Source organism: Gavialis gangeticus, unplaced genomic scaffold, assembly GCF_001723915.1.
Source record: "Gavialis gangeticus isolate Ggan-Ray unplaced genomic scaffold, GavGan_comp1, whole genome shotgun sequence".
Taxonomy (NCBI): domain Eukaryota; kingdom Metazoa; phylum Chordata; order Crocodylia; family Gavialidae; genus Gavialis; species Gavialis gangeticus.
The window spans coordinates 85,399,849-85,418,104 of record NW_017729033.1 but is presented as its reverse complement, the minus strand read 5'-3'; the positions used below and the strand labels follow the sequence as shown (position 1 = coordinate 85,418,104).

The following is an 18,256-nucleotide window of genomic DNA, read 5'->3' as shown; positions in this document are numbered from 1 at the left end:
TTTGCCCTAACATAGTAATAAATATATATTTTCTAAAATGACAGGTTGGGATTTAGTTTTAGTATTACTATTTTCTTTTCTGTGTGTCACCATTTATTGTTTAAGGTCATTAGTAATGCATTGGGAGCTGGAATACTAATAATGCAAGTAATTTTGTTTTCAAGAATTATTTGTGTGTGCAGAAAAAAAAGCACAGAAGCATTTGCAAACAAATTTTGCAATGTGTTTGTGTTGCAGCAGAGTTTTATAGTTTCATAGTTTCTAGGGTTGGAAGGGACCTGAGCAGATCATCTAGTCTGACCCCCTGCCATGGCAGGAAAGAGTACTGGGGTCAAATGACCCCAGCAAGGTGTACATCTAGCCTTCTCTTAAAGACCCCCAGGGTAGGAGCCAGGATAGAATTGGCCATTAGGATCCACTTGCACAAGCTTGGAGAGTTGCTGTAGCATATTCCCCTCCCCTCCCTACCCCACTTTCACCCCCCTTTTTCTTTTTTCACAACTTCCCAAAGTCTTTACAGGGTATTTTTACTTATTAGTTTTAAAATTAAATAGTGGTTGTAACTCTGTATCAGTGTAGCACTCAGAGCTCTGGATTCCCTTGCAATGGTTATGTTTCTTGTATCATGGAACTCTTTATTTTACCTTGTGATCTTTGATTCAGGAGCAGCCAAACTCATGCCATTCAAATGAGTCACTACGGCAACTTCAGAAATAGAAAAATGGTTTTTAGATACGTTGGCCTTGTTAACAGTAGGAAAAAGTCCCTTTGGAAACTGTAAGGGGGAACCTGGGGCTCAGCCAAACCATCTAACCTGTGCTAAGTACTGCTTGTTGTCTATGACAGATATGAAATCATGTCTCCATAGAAATTCATGGCAAACCTCTCATTAACTTCTATGGAGTCACAATTTCATTCTAAGTTTTTAAGGTATATTAATTATGTTATTTGTTGCATTTTAAATGCACCTTTTTTCTAGTAGAGACATACTGTTAGGCTGAGATCCCATATACTTAACCATGTCAAGGAGTACTGTCAATATATGCAAGGGTGGTCATAATCAACTCTTAGGCCATAATTGTGGGTGATAATAACTTAGTTTTTCGAGTAGTTTGCTCAAAAATGCCTCTCTTGCACTTCTTTTGCGGCTGTCTGCTGCTGCAAAATTGTTCACAAATTTGCTGCATGCAAAATGCAATGGGAGTTCAGGTTATTTATCACAAGCAAGCATTTTATGATTAAGTTTCAGAAAGGCTGATGGCATGTGACTTCCACTAAATATGCTGTAGTGACTTAATTTTCTTAGTACTATCACCATAATGTTAAGGTATTGACTTCCTATTGTTCTTCAGACAGTGGTGTTGTCATCACTATGAATCTTTTAGCCACATTTTTATGTAATTATTTTGAGCCAGAAAATTGTATTATAACTACTGAAAGCAGGAACTAGTAGTTGTTTTTTGAGGTGGCGTTTCCAAAGATTTCAGTCAGGGCTTTAATTCAGCACCCAACAAAATCAATAGGGTATTTACTATTGATTCCAGTCCAAGTAGAGGCAGGCCACCAATGTACTTACAGAGGTCCACCCTACGTATTTGTTTTGCTTAGAACAGTAGAGGCCAACTTTTTCAGCAGTCATGTCACAAATTAGCTTTGCCTCCTCTTTGAGTGCCACTCCAGTCCCCTTCCCCTACTTGACCTGCTGCTCTGCTTGGTGGTTTGCTTTCTGCTTCCTGCCCTATCTGCCACTATGCTGCCTATCTGCCCAGTGATTAGCTGTGCGCCCCACAGAAGTGGCCTGTGCTTCTTGCAGCACATGTGCCACAGCCCAGCTTAGAACATGAGATTTGTTTCTTTATCTAAGAAAGTGGTTCTTAAATACTGGCTTAGGGAGTCTTCCTTTCCTGATAGTCTGCAAAAGATTATATGCTTTGACAACCAGATATGGAGAAGTAAGAAAGAAATTAATCCAAGGAAGATTGTTATTTTTTCTATTACCTGATGGCGTTATGAGACAGAAAAAAATTAGAGTATCAAAAAACTCACATTTGCCAATAATGCCAGTCCAGAATCTTATGGTCATCCAGTGCACATATATACAATGACTTTGTAACTAGATTGGCAAGGAATGGGTTTAATGTCTAACCATGAATTATATCCATGAATAGTATCCTGCCAATGTAACTGAAACAAATGATAGCTGGGGAGTTTGGGGACTTTCTGACAGTAGCTCTCTTGCACTCACTATGTCTGATACAGTACTTAAAAACACGTACAGGTGAATGATTAATTGTTCTCTTTCAGTGCTTTGTCAGTAAGTGCTTTCTATTCCCACCTCGAAGTCAGTTTTAAGTAAAATGTGAATTGTCATTTTACAGTACGGGTGTGGTAGGATATTAGTTTGCTTCGCATTCTGAAGTAATGGCATTCTGAGCAAAAAGAGAAGTAGTACATGTGTGTATGCATTTGAGCATGTAATGAAAGGGAGTGTCACTGCCATTCTTGATAAATCTTAAATGTGTGGTTGGAGCATGTTAGTCAAGCAAGGTTAAGTTGTGCCTTTAAGACAGTGCAAACTAAGTGTTGGGTGACATAAAAGTGGTGCTGTCCCCAAGAGATCACCAGGAAGCATTCTGAAGGGTGCATGATGTACAGCATGCATTTAAGAAGAGCAAGATACTCCTCCCCATGGGACTAGCCCATCCAGTCCAGTTTGTAGTTAAGGGGTATAGCTGTGGTTCTGCCTCTTCCTCCCTTCTTTTGGGTGAGCTGCTCTTGAGTGCATGGGGTGCAGTTTTGACTGCTCCTTACTTCCTTCTCCAAGCCCTCCACAAAACCACTCAGGAGCAGTGCAGACTTGAATGGGTAACTTGCATTATAGGGTCTGTTGTCTTGCTTAGATCACTAGCTTTGGGGGGTTTGAAAAATAAAGTTTGTACATGTTCCTCATTTTAGCTGTCAAGTGGTCCTCAGAGTGCTAAACTGCAATAAAACTGTGGGACAGCAAGGGCAGAACATAAACTGTGCTGTGACTTGGGTGAGAAGGTGGGGGCAGAGGAGGCTGGGATGCTGGTTTTCAGGGCTGAGAGTCTGAAAAGCAGGGTGCCGTTTTTAGGAGGAATGTCAAAGGACCTACACCTAGATAGTGCACATGAATAACCCAGAACAGGGGCTGTGTTCAGCGAAAGTCCAGATCCACAGAACTTAGCAGCCTGTAGGAGATGAGTTTAATACTGCTGCCTGATGGCCCTCCTCAGAGGGGAGAGGAACTGAACCAGTGCTGTAACAAAGGATTAAACAAATTAGCCAGGCTGTTAATTCAGAAAATCCATCATCTCTGCAACTCAGGCAGCTTTGCCAGGGGACTGGCTGAGGAGAAACCTCACAAACACTGTTCTTGGCATTGCCATGGTGGGCTATACGGCCTGACTGACACTAAGAAGTATGTGCAGGATTGGACCCTGAGAAAGGAAGAAGGAATGTAGAAGTGGGAGGTGACAAGAAACATGAGAGTCTGACTCAAGAGTGAGAGGAGGAAGGAAAGTGAAGAAACACAGCAGTTGAAGAAGGTGTGAGGAAGTGGGACTGTGACTCAGGCAGGAGGGGAGGCAGTGGGATGTGAGGTGATAAAGCAGAAAGAGAAGCTATAGAGCTAATCAGGCTCAAAATCAAGATGCATCAGATCAAACTCCATCCAGTTTAGCTGATTGTTGACTTAAAACAAAGCACGTCCCTTGTACAGCAGGAATGCTTCACAAGGAGTTCATTTAAGAGTTAAATTTGTTCCGGGGTTGGGAGCAGCACAATGACTGTATGCTGTTTAATCTCTCAGAGTAGGGCTGAAGTAGATCTTAAGTGGTGCAAAAAAAGGCTTCTGAGGCTTTCTGAATGGGGAATGAATTTGCCCAGCCTAGTATTCTGGGTAGTATCTGCTGATGTATGTTTTGGAAGTGCGGTCTGGCAAAAAAAAGGCTGAGATGTTTATATTTGGGGGGAGGGTGGTTGATTAACATTTAAAAGCGATTTGTTTTTGAAAGAGAATGTACAGCAAAAAGAGCTTCCTTGGAGGCTGATGTTAGGCTCCAGAATGAAGGAAATACGGGCTATCGCAAACCTTTCCAGTATTAGTTGCAAGAGTAAGGCATGTGCCTACTGTTATACCTTCCCTAGTATAAACTTAGACCAGCATTTGTATGTATACATAAACAAACAGGCCAAAACAAGAAAAATCTTTCTTAAAATATTTCACAGCTTTGCACAGTCTCCCACGGGAGTTAATAAGAGAAACAATGACCTGCACAAAACAGATGTTAGGCATGGTTTCATTTATCTCTGGAAAGAACACAGACACTATGATGATAAGAGTTTTGTAAGAACCCACAAGGAATCCTTTTAGGTATTCAAATGAACGCATCTAGGGCATTAATGTTTGTCAATCAGCTAACATTGTTTTTAAATGATGTAATTATATTACATCAGAATTACTTGTTTGTGCCGTTATTTTTATTTTGGTCCATCTAGTACAACAGTCTTTTATGTGTCTGAAGATTATGCACAGTTTAATTGAAACGCATCATAAGTGATCCTCTCCACATGTCAGCGTATCAGAGATTTATTTTGCATCCAATTAAAAGGTTTAGTCACAAAAAGTATAGACAAGAGTTGGATTTTGTGTAAGAAAATGAAGCCCATTTAGAGCCATACAGAAGAGACTGAACGCTGACAGATCATCATCTTAACCTTTCTACATTTCTAATAGTTTCTTTTCAGTTTCACTCTCAGTATTACTCTGAGGCATATCAAGTTGTGTTCAATTATTATATAATAAAGGGCTTAGTCTGTCTGTCTGTCCATAATATGCTCTTGGAGCACTCTGGTTAGTGAAACAACCAATCAGAGAGTGCAGTGCCGCCATGATGGAGGGGATGGAGCAGTGGGGCAAGGCCAGCGGCACTGGTGGCAGTATGGAGTGCTGACAGAGGGGGATGGAAGGGATGGCAGGGCAAGCTCCCCTCCCCCACCCGCTCCCGGGAAGTGGCAGTGGTGTGTGTGTGGTGGGGTGCTCCTTCCTCACCTGCCTCTCCCCCTTTTCCCCCCAGTCATTCTTGATGGGCAATTCAGTAGTTTCTATATATTTATATAATGGTGCACAAACATAGTCCCTGATCCAAAAAGGGACTTACTCCTTCTAGTTAAAGCTGTTCCACTCTGTGTGGAATAATGAACACTTTATTGGACCACATAATAGGATTAAGAGCAAGCATAACTGACTAGCCTACCAGACTAGGCTACCATTAAGACTATGCACCAGGGTGAGTGAAATCCTGAATTTTGCTTCAAGGGGTGATTTTTATGTCCTTGATTAAGCTTACATGGCACAGAGCTGAGTATATTTAATATGTGAATGGGCACTGCATTAGCCTAGCTACACTGCTTCTGGTACCCAGGATAGAGACATCAGAGCTAGCTTTAATTGAACTGTGTAGCATTTTTCATCGCATCACATACATAATCCTCCTGTTAAAATATATAAACAGTCCTTGGAGCAGGGACTCCTTTTTCCCCCTGGTGAGTGCTCTAACCACTAGACTTCTGAGTGATTTGAGCACCTGTATTGTTTCTGACCCAGACTCTTTGATTTTTCTGTGCAAAGTGGAACAGCTTCAACGGGAGGGATTGAGAATGTGCCATCTCTTATCACACCACAGAATAATTTATGGACTGGTGATCAGGAGGAGACAGATGTGGGTTTGAATTTCCTCAGAAATAGGAGAGATCTGCAACTGAGTCTCTCAAACTCTGAGTAAATCCTTTAGTCACTAATCTGTTGGCTAAAAGAGAGGGCCCAACCTCTTCTGTCTGTCTTTAAAAAAGAAAACAGCAGCAGTAGCATTTTGTATAATATAATCAGATTGGTATGTTGACAGAGCAAGGCTTGGGGGCAGGGGAGGAGGTAGAGGAACACCTTGTCTGGATATTGTTGAGGCAAAAACATGACAGACATTGAGCTGCACAGTAGGGCTGTGCAAAGCTGCAGTCACTGATTTGATTTGGTGGAGATTCGGCCCAATTTGGCAGCCAAATCTCCAAATCCAAATCGAATCAGGAGACCCTTTAATCTCTTCAAATCAAATCGAAACCTTTCATATCAATTCAGAGAGATTGATGATTTGGATGTAGACATAACTTTTAAATGTTTTTTCTACATGCCTCAAGGTACCAGGTGGCTCGTGAACACTGAGATGGTGGGGTGGATGAAGCATCCCACGGGAGCATGGGGGAGGCCCCCAGCGCACTTGGTGGAGGACCCGGAAGTGGACCAGAAGCACTTCTGGTTGATTTCTGGGTCCACTGCAGAATGCGTGGAGGCCTCCTTTCTGCCCCCCAGCTCAGTGTCTGGTACCTCCTGGGTCTGGGGGGATACCCAGGGTCCCACTGTGGCTGATCACCAAGCCAAGGCAGGGGGTCCCCTGTGAGCTCAGCAGCGGACCCCGAAGTGGACTGGAAGTACTTCCGGTCCACATCCAGGTCCACCGCCAAGCATGCAGGGGGGAGGGGGAGGGGGCTGTACTCCTGTGGGACACTCCATCCACCCTACCATCTCAGCATTCATGAGCCACACCTGGTACCTCGAGGTATGCAGAAAAAACATTTAAAGCTGTGTCTATGGCCGAATCACTGATTCCGTGAATCAGCACTGAATCTTCAGATTTGGATTTGGCTTAATCGAATCAGAACAGTGACCCGAATTAACAAATTGAATCACTGTCCCCTGAATTGAGCCGAATCCAAATTGAATACGGCCTGTTTCGCATGCCCCTACTGCAGAGCCTTGTGAAAACTGAGGCGCTTCCATCCATCCAAAACAGAATGTTAGGCATTAGAAGAACTTCAGTGTTGAAAACTTCGGTGCCTGCAGCTCAGGTAGTGGTGAAGCAGGGGTTTTGAACAATGCAATTTTGGACTTGGAGGCACTCAAGTCCCTTTATTCAGTCTGGGTCAGAGGGTCCCTCTGCTAGCAGGGAAAAAGTAAAACAACAGATTACTCTGTAGCTGGTAAATGTTCAGAGACAAAAATATTCTATTATATTCCACGACAGTAGTTTTCAAACTGTGTTCTGCAGAACCTTGGGGATTCCTCCACAATAGTTCATCAGGGATTCCTCAAAGAGACTGGGGGCATTGGCAGAATAGGCTGGGAGGTAATGCGCCACCATTGCCAGGCCAGGTCACTTGGCTCCACATCAGTCTTTAGGATGGCGTAAAGGTTCTGTGACAGAAGTGATGTGAAAGGTTTCCGTGAATTTAGGAGATTTGAAAAACAGTGTTCTAGAATGTAAACAAAATGTTTCTTTATATATAATCTTTGAGTATCTGAGCAATCATTTAAAAACACATAAGGGGGGAGGGTTGGGTTTCTTTAGTTTTTAGGTTTTTCTCTTATTGGTTATTTTACAACTGCCTGTCCCTTTGCATAAGTGGGTATTTACATTCAAAATTGTCATTGCTGACTGTTGTAATTTAAAGGTGGCATGAAGGTAACTGCTGAATCAACCAATCCTAGCAAATAAAGAAGTGTTCTTAATATGTCTGCCAATAGTATTTATCAAGGTTTTTGTTTTGAAAGGAGATTTACTGTATTAAACCAAAATTATTACTCCTTTTCCAGCCACCAATACAAATGAGGGAAAGCCGAGTTCACCCTGCTGTGCTAAGTTTTATTGCAGTTTCCCCTGTGGCCCAGCTTGTGGTCTTCTTGCCCCTGATGTCGGTGTCCTCCCCCCACCACCCTCAAGCTGCTTGTGGGATGACTCTGGACCTGGCCCCAACATCTGGTCCGGCAGCAGTGGCAGCTGGAGCTCTGGCTTTGGGCCTGTCAGTGTCACAGCTGAAGCTGCAGTAGCTCCTCTGCCACCGCACAATTTGTGCCACAGTTCAGCCTTGCACCATGTGGTCTTCTCCATACACCTGCTCCCCCCTTGCACCATACACCCTCACTTACACCCTTCATGGTCTCCCCCTTGCCTGCCTGTACTTCCCCCTACCCTCAGGAGCAGGAGCCACAGAAGCTGCCTGTCGAGGGCAGTACTCAAATCTAAGATGAGTGGGGGTTTTTCCCCATGTTGAGTGGAGGAAAAAACCTCATCTTGAACTTGAGTAAATGTGGAAAGTTAAAAAAATAGGATAGTTTTTAGCTTTGCCCCATACCTGTAGGGTCTACCATATTCTTCTGTCCTACCTCATTTTGATGATTTTGGGTGTCCTGGTAGGCTCAGCTAGACTTTTTGGAATTGGCTCCTTTCTTGACAGGGGGAATACTCAAGTGCTGGCACTCTACCCAATATACCACTCTCTTTGCAGTAGACACTAGATCTTTATCATTTGGTTCTCTGTTATTATGTGCTCTGATAAACAATATTAAAATTTTAATTTTAATAATTGGCCATATGAGCCAATTTGCATTGATTATTCTTTCTTTATATTAGCAGATGGACCATACTTACAAATCATAGAACAGCCTAAACAGGTAAGAGGAACACTGCATTTTCAAAATCTTTTGAGTAACTATTTCAGTATACTCTGGTCTGAAAGAAGTCATAATATGAGATGAAGTTATTTTGAACTAATAACACATGCATTTCATTATTAGGAACTTTTTCTCACTCTTGTACAAAATCTGTTTCCTGTTTTGTTGTGTTCCCATCTCTAGACCTCTATTTAGAAGCTCTCACCTAAATTTTAAAAAAAACCCTGGGATCGATTTTAAATGTATTTTAGTAGACCTAGAATTCACATCTACTTAGAAATGAGCCTTAAAAGTTGTGAATATGTTTCTAACAATGGGATATTTTCATAAGTGGATAGATAAAATATTAATAGGAAATTTGTTGTTTTTCACATTTCTTGTTAAAATTAAATTTAAAAATAACAAAAATAATAGCTTCTCCTCACACTGCTTTCAAAACCCTCACAGAAATTTTAACTTATGACCTCTAGTCCTAAGAATTGGTATATGGCACTTGAGGTATTTTTGAACCGTGAAGTATTTTCTTTTGTCAGACTCCTGGCAACATTTGACTAAATCAGTGGCTTTCAACCTGGGTCCATGGACTATGTCTAAGGGGTTCATGGAAGATTACTATAATCAATCAAAAGTATGTGAATACCCATGCTTACAGTTCAAAGGGGTCCACACCTTCTTATGAAATTTTGTAGGGATCTGAAGATGAAAAAAGGTTGAAAACCATTGGACTATAGACCAGAAGTTAATTAAATCAAACTTTAAATGTAATTTTTGTGCAAGTATGCAACTCTGTTAACATGGATTTCATCTTTTGGTTCTACTTGGTGCTGGTGAAGTTTGTGGGAGATGCTGGGGATGAAAACCACCTCCCAACCCAGGAGAAGGGTGCTGTGTTTTATTGCAGTTCTCCCTATGGCCAAGTGTTGTGTTTGTGGTCATCTTGTTAGCACTGCAAAGATTAGCACATGGGTCAAGTCAGAAAATTCATATAAGCATGTGCACAGATCTGGGGGCCCATGCCCCCCGGGAGGGCTGCAGGTCTGTGCCAGACTCTTCCTGGGTGGCGCGGGCCCCCGGATCTGCACGCGGGATGACAGCAGGCTGCCGCTGCCGGCTGGGATCACTGGCAGGAAGAACGCTGAGTGTGGAGAAGAACCCCGTGCTGGCGCTGGTCCCAGCCGGCAGTGGCAGCCTGCTGTCATCCCACGCGCAGATCCGGGAGCTCGGGCCCCCTGGGAAGAGTCTGGCTCAGGCCCCCATCCAACATTCACCCAACCCCCTGTTCAATTCCCCAGCTCTCTGATCACTTTCCCCAGCTCTTCCTGGGGGGCATGGGCCCCTGGATGTCTGCATTGGGTTTCAGCAGGCTGCCCCTACAGTTTCAGCAGGCTGCTGCTGAAACCGTGTGTGCAGATCAGGGGCCCGCACCCCCTGGGAAGAGCTGAGGGAAGTGATCAGAGAGCTGGGAAATCGAACAGAGAGCTAGATGTCAATATCAGAGAGCAGTCCGTCCCCCCCCTCACCTTAGTTTCTGTTTAGCTGCAGCAAGCCCAGCTTTGAAACTCAAAATGTTTTGAAACATTTCAAGTGTCCTTGTTTTGTTTTGAAGCTGTTTTGAACCCTTTTGTTTCATTTCAATGTTGCTGTTTTGAGCTTGAAACATGTCAAAACAGCTTTGAAATGAAACTCCCATCAAAATTTTACACAGCTCTACCACATACCATGTGGCTGCACATGTCTGGACGCGCCATGATCTTCCACCCTGCTCAAGTCCCTGAAGAAACAGCTCAACAGGTAGATAGGTCCTCCTTCCACTTGCTGCTTTTTATGACTCAATCTTAAGGATAAGGTGATGGCATGTTACAAAGGTAGATGTGGTAACAGCTTTTCAGGAACTCGGACAGGACGGAGTAGGATTACACCTATGTGCTTAAGTCTGCTTAGGCCCATAAGAGGTGGTAAAGGATTTGGCTCTTAGCATGCCCTGGTTACTGCTGTTTTTTCTGCGGGTATTTGAGTGAAAGTTAAACTGTGTTATTTTCATGAGGGACAGGTATTTAAACGGAAAAGACTTTGGCAGAATAGATGCTGCCGGCACTTTGATTAGTCATTTGGAGAGTAACTGTGTGAGCAAGCATGACCAGCTGTGGGCTGACCAACGCTTAAATTCAGAGAAACCTGGTGTCAAATATAAGCAAACTTATCATGCCATGAAAGATTTGTCTGAGTCAGCTGCAGCCCTCTACTCCACTCTGGCAGACTCTTGCATGTGCAGGAGTCTAACTGAAAAAAGCGGGTCTCTGTGGCTGTGTGATCTGGTGCAGCACTGTTGCCTAAGGAGGGAAACCTCCCTGTCTGAAAGCATTAGAGTGATTCCTATTTGCAGTTAGATGTGAGAGTAGGAAAAAAAAGGTTAGGTCCTCTTTCCCAGACCCCAGTCCAGCTTTCATTTTTTAGGTTTCATCATCTCCCGTATTTGAGATTGTAACAGTTACTTAGCACCATTTGCTTTGTAATTTTTGTTTTGTTTTGTTTTGGGTTTTTTGGCCAGAATAAAATCCCATTAAACCTATTAGATTAGACAGCTTCATCTGTGCTGGTGTGTGTTTTCTTAACCACAGAATTGGAGTAGCATTTATTATTGCATAAATTATCAGTTTTTAGTGTTAACTACTATGTGCCTTCAAGGTTCCCAGGCAAAGAGTGCCATTTTTTCCTTATTCCTTACTTCTAATATGTGTGTGCGCGTAAAACAGATTATTTTATGTAGCTTTCCCAATATGTGCACTTCTTTTACAGAAAAAAGTAATTGAAGAAATAAAGGCTAAGAGCTCATAGAAGGATTTTTAATGGAAACTTTATGGCATTTAAGCATTTTAAATAGTTTCTCCACTAATATATTTAGACAGCTTAATTAGCTATGTTAACAATATATCTTTGCTCACTGGCTGTGTCTCCTGTTACATTTAGATAACCCTCCCATATCTTTAAGTCTATGATATTTTCTGTTAAAAACTATTTAATAAATGTACAGTTGTACCTTTTAAATTAGTTGCTAATCATGTAAGGATCCCCAGAAAGAGAGAGAGAGATCTCTCTATCTATATCAGGGAATTGGCAGGATGCTGGGATCTCTGCATTTGTACTGTTCTATTTGTACTACATAAATATATTCACACACTATATGTGATTCCATAGGAAATACACTATATATATATTTCCTCTGGGAATAAATATATAAAATCAGAGAATTGGCAGAGTGCTGGGATTTCTGCATTTCTACAGTTCCTTAGTTCTGCTCAGGGACTGCCACCATCTCCCCAGGAAGAAAGAAGGAGCTATTTTTCACTGCCCCTAGTTCAGGGGTGGGCATAATATGGCCTGTGGGCTGAATCCAGCCTGTCAGGCCATTCTATCTGGCCCACAGGGCCTCTAAAAATTTTAGTAAATTAATATTTATTTGCTCCTGGCTGCCAATCAAAGATGACAGGAACCAGGGGCAGTAGGACCCAGGGGGAGCCAGCAGAACAAAACAGCCCAGCTCCACCCCACCCCAATCCCAGCCATTTCCCTGTCTTCCTGCCTGTGCACTGCTCCAGCAAAATGTGGTCCCAGGCTGCATCACTGGACTGGGGAGCATGGGCTGTGCTGGTACCCTGGGGCCAGAAGTGGGAGGGGTGTTTGTGTAGGCAGGGGCAGCGCGTGCGTGTGTGTGTGTGTGTAGGCAGGGGCAGAGGCTGTATATGTGTGTGTGTGTAGGGTGAGTCCCACATGCACACTTCATCATACATATGCATCCACTCCCTGTTTCCACTGCCATACACGCAGACCCCCATACACAGCCCCCCACAAACCCCATATCCACCCACACCCCACCTATTTACACACACACCCACATGCTCCCTCACCCCATACCCACACCAGTCCACCCCCACAGACGCATCTATACCCTCCCCAGCATACTTGCACACCCCTGGATCCCCACAAACCTATACCCACGCCCCACAACATATAAAAGTAAGACTTCATTTTAAGCTATTGTGCAATCACCTCTACGTACACTACACAAACACTTGTAAATCAGGACAAAAATATTTTTGGAAATCAAATTAATTAATGTTGTAGATGTTTTCTTTTAAAATATAATTTGGTATTTTTCTGGTTCCAAGATGGCAAAACCCTTTGCTGAAAGGAGTACTTCTGGGGGCAAGAGGAGGGACTTCTGGTGGCAAACTTTAGGGGGCAGGACTTCCAGTCACAAGATGATAACCAGGGGGCGGGGCTACCCATGTGGCCCTCAACAGCTTGCCAAAACTTGGTAAGCAGCCCTCCACCCAAAATAATTGCCCACTACTCCCCTAGTTGATACTTGCCTGGGTCTTGTCACCTGTTCCCCTATTCCTCTCTACCACTTCAGTTGCTGTTATGTTTTATGCGGATTTGCTCTATTATTCTTTCTACTTTTTGACTTGTTTCTTGGGTGTAGCAGGATCCATGCCCACAAATCTGTTCATGCTGGCACTGGATGAATAGATTCTTACTGCTGATATGCATGCACAAGGGAATAAAAATGTTCAACATATACCACACTTACCTGTAGCTTTGGGTATCTAGATAAAATGTTTCCAGGGACAGCCTCAGCAATTACAGGCTTTCACTTCTCCATTTGTGGATAGTTGCAGGGGTGGACACATGACACTTGGTGCATGGATTTTTTTTTTCTTTCAACCAGGTATTTAATGTTTTTGTGTTTAATTTTCACAGAGGGGATTTCGTTTCCGATATGTATGTGAAGGGCCATCACATGGTGGACTTCCTGGTGCTTCTAGTGAAAAGAACAAAAAATCGTACCCTCAAGTCCGGGTAAGTTTGCTAATTATTTAACAAGGTGACTGCAAATGTTGTATGTGGAACTCTTATATAGAATGTGTTAGCACAACTGGGGCCAAACTTTTTGGCAGGTGTGCCACACGTTAGTTCAGCACTCTCCCTGAGTGCCATTCCAACCCCCTTTCCCTGCCCCATGTGCTGCACTGCTTTCTGCTGCCTGTCCCCTCCCTGATTTGCTGCATGCCACACACAGGTTGCCTGTGCCACTTGTGGCATGCATGCTGCAAGCTAGCCACCCCTGTGTTAGCAGATTGGTGTAAACCTGTGGCTGACATAATAAGGTACTAGCTATTTTTCTGGGACTAAATGAAAGTCCATCCTGTTAATAAAATTAAAATCTGCTGGATTATTTTATTCTGTCATACACTACACTAACCTTGCATGTTTAAACTGCTAAGTGTTTGAGAACAGAAATTATCAGAACTACTATTACTTTTTCCCAAGAAGGAAGAGGGATAGTTTTTTCAGATACTTGCTTATGGTCACTCTTGGGGTGGTAATTCAAAGCACATGATGTAGTTAATGCACCCAGTCTGAAATTTTTAAAAGTAAACACCATATTTTCTCAGATACAGCAAGCCCTGCAAAATAATATGCACCTTGTTTTTTGCAAGGTGGAATGAAGAAAAAAAAATCTTGTAGCAAGTAACTTGAGTAGGAACACCCAGGGAGGCAAGTCTGTTCACGGTTCTGCTCCCTGTGGATTGCTGTAGATTTTACTTTTGGTTTCAACAGTAAGTAGCAGAACCTGCATGTAGTGTATTTCTTGCATACAATGCACAATGATTTCCAGGACCTGATTTTTAGGGGAAAAGTTGACTGAGAGAAAATATAGTACTTAACTTAGACTCCTACAACTTTGTCAAAATAGTCAAATAGGTGGCCAGATTTTGAAACTGCATTTAGTGACACAGCTTTTAAGCAACAGTATACAGTAACCGGTAACATTTTGCAGTAATAGAAAAATTCCTAAAATACCAAGATGCCAAATATCATATAGTCACTTTTAATAAATACTTTGCCTTTATTTTTCTCCCATGTACTACTTTAGTAATCTTATTAATAAAAGTAAGAATGCTGTGTTTAACTGTTCTGAAACAAAAATCTTATGAGGTCCTTTCCAGCCCTAATGTCCACGTCTATAAAAATACATGTAAAGACTGAAGTTCTAATCTAGACATCACAGTTCAGTGTATATCTGCTGTACAGAACTGTGGAACTAAGTTTTTCAAATCTGGGTGCTTGAAGTTAGCCTCTTTAATCCTTCAGTGCTTACATTGGTATCCTGATTTTTCAAGTGTTCAGTGTCAGCTGTTCCCACTGAAGTCATAGGAGGACTGACTTCCACTCTCTTAAGGTCTCTCTAGTCCCCTTTTCCAACTACATAATGTGGAATGAAAAAGGCACATAACAGTGTAAAAAACATTAAAGATGGGGGATGCGCAAAGATGTGCCAAGCTTGAGCACCTGAGACAATAGTTGCAAAGTATCCTGAGCTCTCTAGAAGAATTTTGTGAACTTGGTTATTGATTGATTCGTTTTAGTAGTGCCTCTGGGCCAACCCGTTGTGGTTGGCACTCTGCAAATATAAAACCTGTTCTTGTGCAGTAAGCATTGGAGGCATAAGCAGTAAATTAGTTGGTGTAAGCAGTAGAACCAGTTTAAAATAGAAGTTTTCTCTGTAGAAAATATTTCTTTTTCATAGAGAAAAACAAAAGCTGCTTTTTTCCAGTTAAAAACTTTTTTTCTTATTTTTCTGAGATTTCTAATTATCTAGGGAAAAACAATTGTGAGAACAAACATTTTAATGAGTTTATTTGTAAAATATCGAATTCTCTGTCACCACATTCCAGTCAAAATTTTTCATTTTGCTCTACTAAGCAACACATGCTATAACTGCAAGCCCAGAAAAAATTGCCATATATAACACACAAGCCTAATAACTGCTCCTTTTTGAAGTGTCAGGTAGGACCAAATTCTGTTATAGGATATGTGCATCTTGTTTCCATGTGGTACAAACACATTCACTGGTTGTAGGACATCTGAGGGCAGCATTTGGCCTATCCTGTTAAAAATATTCTGATTTTAAAATTGCTTGTGTAAGTAATCTCATAAGATAAAATCCTAACTCGCATGAGTGTTCATAGTGAGTTGTCCCTCAATGAGAGAGAGTTGCCATATTACCTAACCTATAAACAATGCTGTATGGCTATTCCTGTCTTTACTCCAGCCTGCCATTTGTCCATTTTTTCCCCTTTTCTGTTCATGCTAATGCCTTCTCTTCCAGCACAATGTGGTGTCATCTTGCAGTTTCCCATTTTTTCTGTTCAACTCCCATTATAATCAGTACACAACACTCCTTTTCTTTACTTCAGGACCATAATGTAGTATTGCCTAAATAGTTTTGTCTTCACTGTATGGTCTCCTCAGCAATCATTTTTCCTGCACAGTGGGGAGAAAGCTATATACTGTCTGATTTGAACTTTGAGTTTATGAAGTAACCTCTAATTAAGTGCTTTCCAAATTGCTCTTGATAGTACAACTCACAAAAATCTGAGCATTGGTATTGTCACGCGTACTTTGAGAACTGTCGTATTAAAGATTTTCAAATGAAAAGCAATCAGAACTTGTGGTAGAGGTGATACTTTTTATTAGACCAAATAGATAGTTGCAAAAAAATTTCTGTCTGCAAGCTTTTGGACACTTACCCTTCTTTAGGCATAGGAGAATGCAAAGATAGTAAAATTTCTCCTAGGTGGAAATGAAAATTCATATTTCACAGGAAAGCTGAAGGTGTTGTAAGATCTAGGGGTTGGAAAAGTTAATTTTGTGCAAATTAGGATCAGATAAAAGAGCAGTCTGTTTACTTCGAAGGTGTTGGATGGCAAGCAGGATGTTGAATTATGCTTCCTTCTGGTTATGATATTTCATATTTCACAGGCAGATGGGGTGATGGAAGGCTCTTCTGGGCAAGGAGTTTCTCTTTGGGTTGAGGCAGCTCTGTGAACATGCAAATTTGGCTCCAAACAAAAGGCAGGAGCAAGGGTGTCAGCTTTCAGGTTTCCAGGCATAGGCTGTGGAAGGGGGGACTAACGTGGCTTAGCCACCCCAAATGTGGGGCAGTGGTAGGGCCACAAGGCAGCCTGGCCGCAGGCTTCTGGTGGCTGCAGCAGAGGTGGAGAGGGGTGCTCAGGCAGTGGTGAGGGAGGGAGTGGGGCTAGGGCTGGGGGAGGGGCAGATGCTCATAGCAGAGCGCCGGACTGAGCCCCAAGAAGCTCGTTGAGAGGTGTGGCTCCCCCCTTCTCCCCCTCCCCCCGCAGCCCTTTCCCCTCCTCTCGCCCCTTCTGCCACAGACTTTCCCCCCTGGGAAGGGGGGGGGCACGTGCACATGTGTACACACTCAGCCCCCCCAAATTTTTTTTTCTTCCTCCACCTGTGTTTCCAGGTGTTGAATTTTGCTTCCTTGTTGTAAAATTATGAAGTTTTCATTTCAAATTTTTTAAATGAAAAGGAAGAATTAACAGGCTCTAGCTCATGAGTTCTTCACTCTTCCCTATCCTGTCTTTCAAAGCTGAGCCCCTGTGCTGGGATCTAGAATATACCACTGTACTGCTTACATTAGTTACTTGTGCTTTTTCCTTCCATGGCTCTTGGGAAAGACTATGGTTTAGAACAGCTTTATCTCCATCATAAATTTGTGTGAGTATGACTCAATGGAAAGTACTCAGTACTGGCTGGTATAGCCCGAGGTGTTAGTCTGATAAACAGAGATTCATCTGGGAAGCATTGATTTAACTTAGCCTGGCAAAACTATTATGAAAAATTACCAGCCCAGGCAAAAAAAAATCTAATTGCTTTCCCTTTCCCCTGCTGGTGGTGATAATGAAACAATGAACAATATTTGACTTTAAATATTTAAATTTAAGATTTAAATATAAAATTACTTATCCCCATTCTGTAGGATCTTTGAATGCAAATCCAGTGTCTCTCTTTAATTATTATGAATAAAATGGATGAACCGACTGGTGAGGTCTGTGGTAATATTGTAGATAGAGTAGGCAATGTGGAGCATGGGAGCAAACAGGTGGGAAACAAAATGCAGGGTGATCGATACAACTAAGCAAATCTTTTCTTTTTTTTTTTTACTGAACATAATATTCTAATGTAATCTAGACTCTCACCCTTCCCCTTGTCTCTTTCATTGTTTGCCTTTGAATATTTTCTAGTACAAATCCCAACATGGCAACACTTTGTAGGAAAGGCTGGCAAAGGATCATGAGTGAGGTTCCTTAAGCTCCTTGCCTGTTAATGCCTGTTCTTGTTTCAAGCAGCGCCAATAAAGGCAAAGTGTTTCTCACATTTTCCTGTAAGTCTCCTTTATGTTTTGTCAGAGGCTGCTTTCCTTGTCACAACAGAGCTGAACCTGGTTGAAGGTTTTGGAACAGTTGTTCCCCCTTTGTATCTTGTTCACTTACATAAAAGACCCTGCTTTTTTACTTAGCCACGTGATGATGGTGCATTTGAAGGATGGTGGTTTAACTTGGAATTATAAAACGGTGTATTTTGTGAATTCTACGTGCCAAATTGTGAGTTGAGGTTGATTAGTGATCAATGCAACTTGAGATGGAGAGTGGCGGGAACATTTCCTTTTATTGGACTGTTGGCCGGTTTAGGACTATACCAGTCTTGAAGGCTACTGTCTCCTTTGACTACCAGTAACTTCTTCCCTGGACACTGCAACAGCCAGAGATTCCTAGGGCACAGGGTGACACTCTGCAGCTCTTCCACTTCTCCTCCCTTCCTACATTTGACAGCCATGAGGAACCATTATATTAATCTGGT

At 42.3% G+C, this 18,256-nt stretch overlaps 1 protein-coding gene across 3 annotated transcripts in view; it reads left to right on the top strand.

Annotated features, from left to right (window-relative positions):
* NFKB1 (nuclear factor kappa B subunit 1) overlaps positions 1 to 18,256 on the top strand; it is an 80,932-nt gene that overhangs the window by 15,720 nt on the left and 46,956 nt on the right. For 2 of the 3 annotated variants that reach the window (XM_019526236.1, XM_019526234.1), the window contains exons 4-5: positions 8,487 to 8,527; positions 13,289 to 13,387. In XM_019526236.1, the coding sequence (XP_019381781.1) occupies positions 8,487 to 8,527; positions 13,289 to 13,387 (140 nt within the window). The remainder of the gene's footprint in view (positions 1 to 8,486; positions 8,528 to 13,288; positions 13,388 to 18,256) is intronic. The other variant, XM_019526235.1, reaches the window with a different exon arrangement.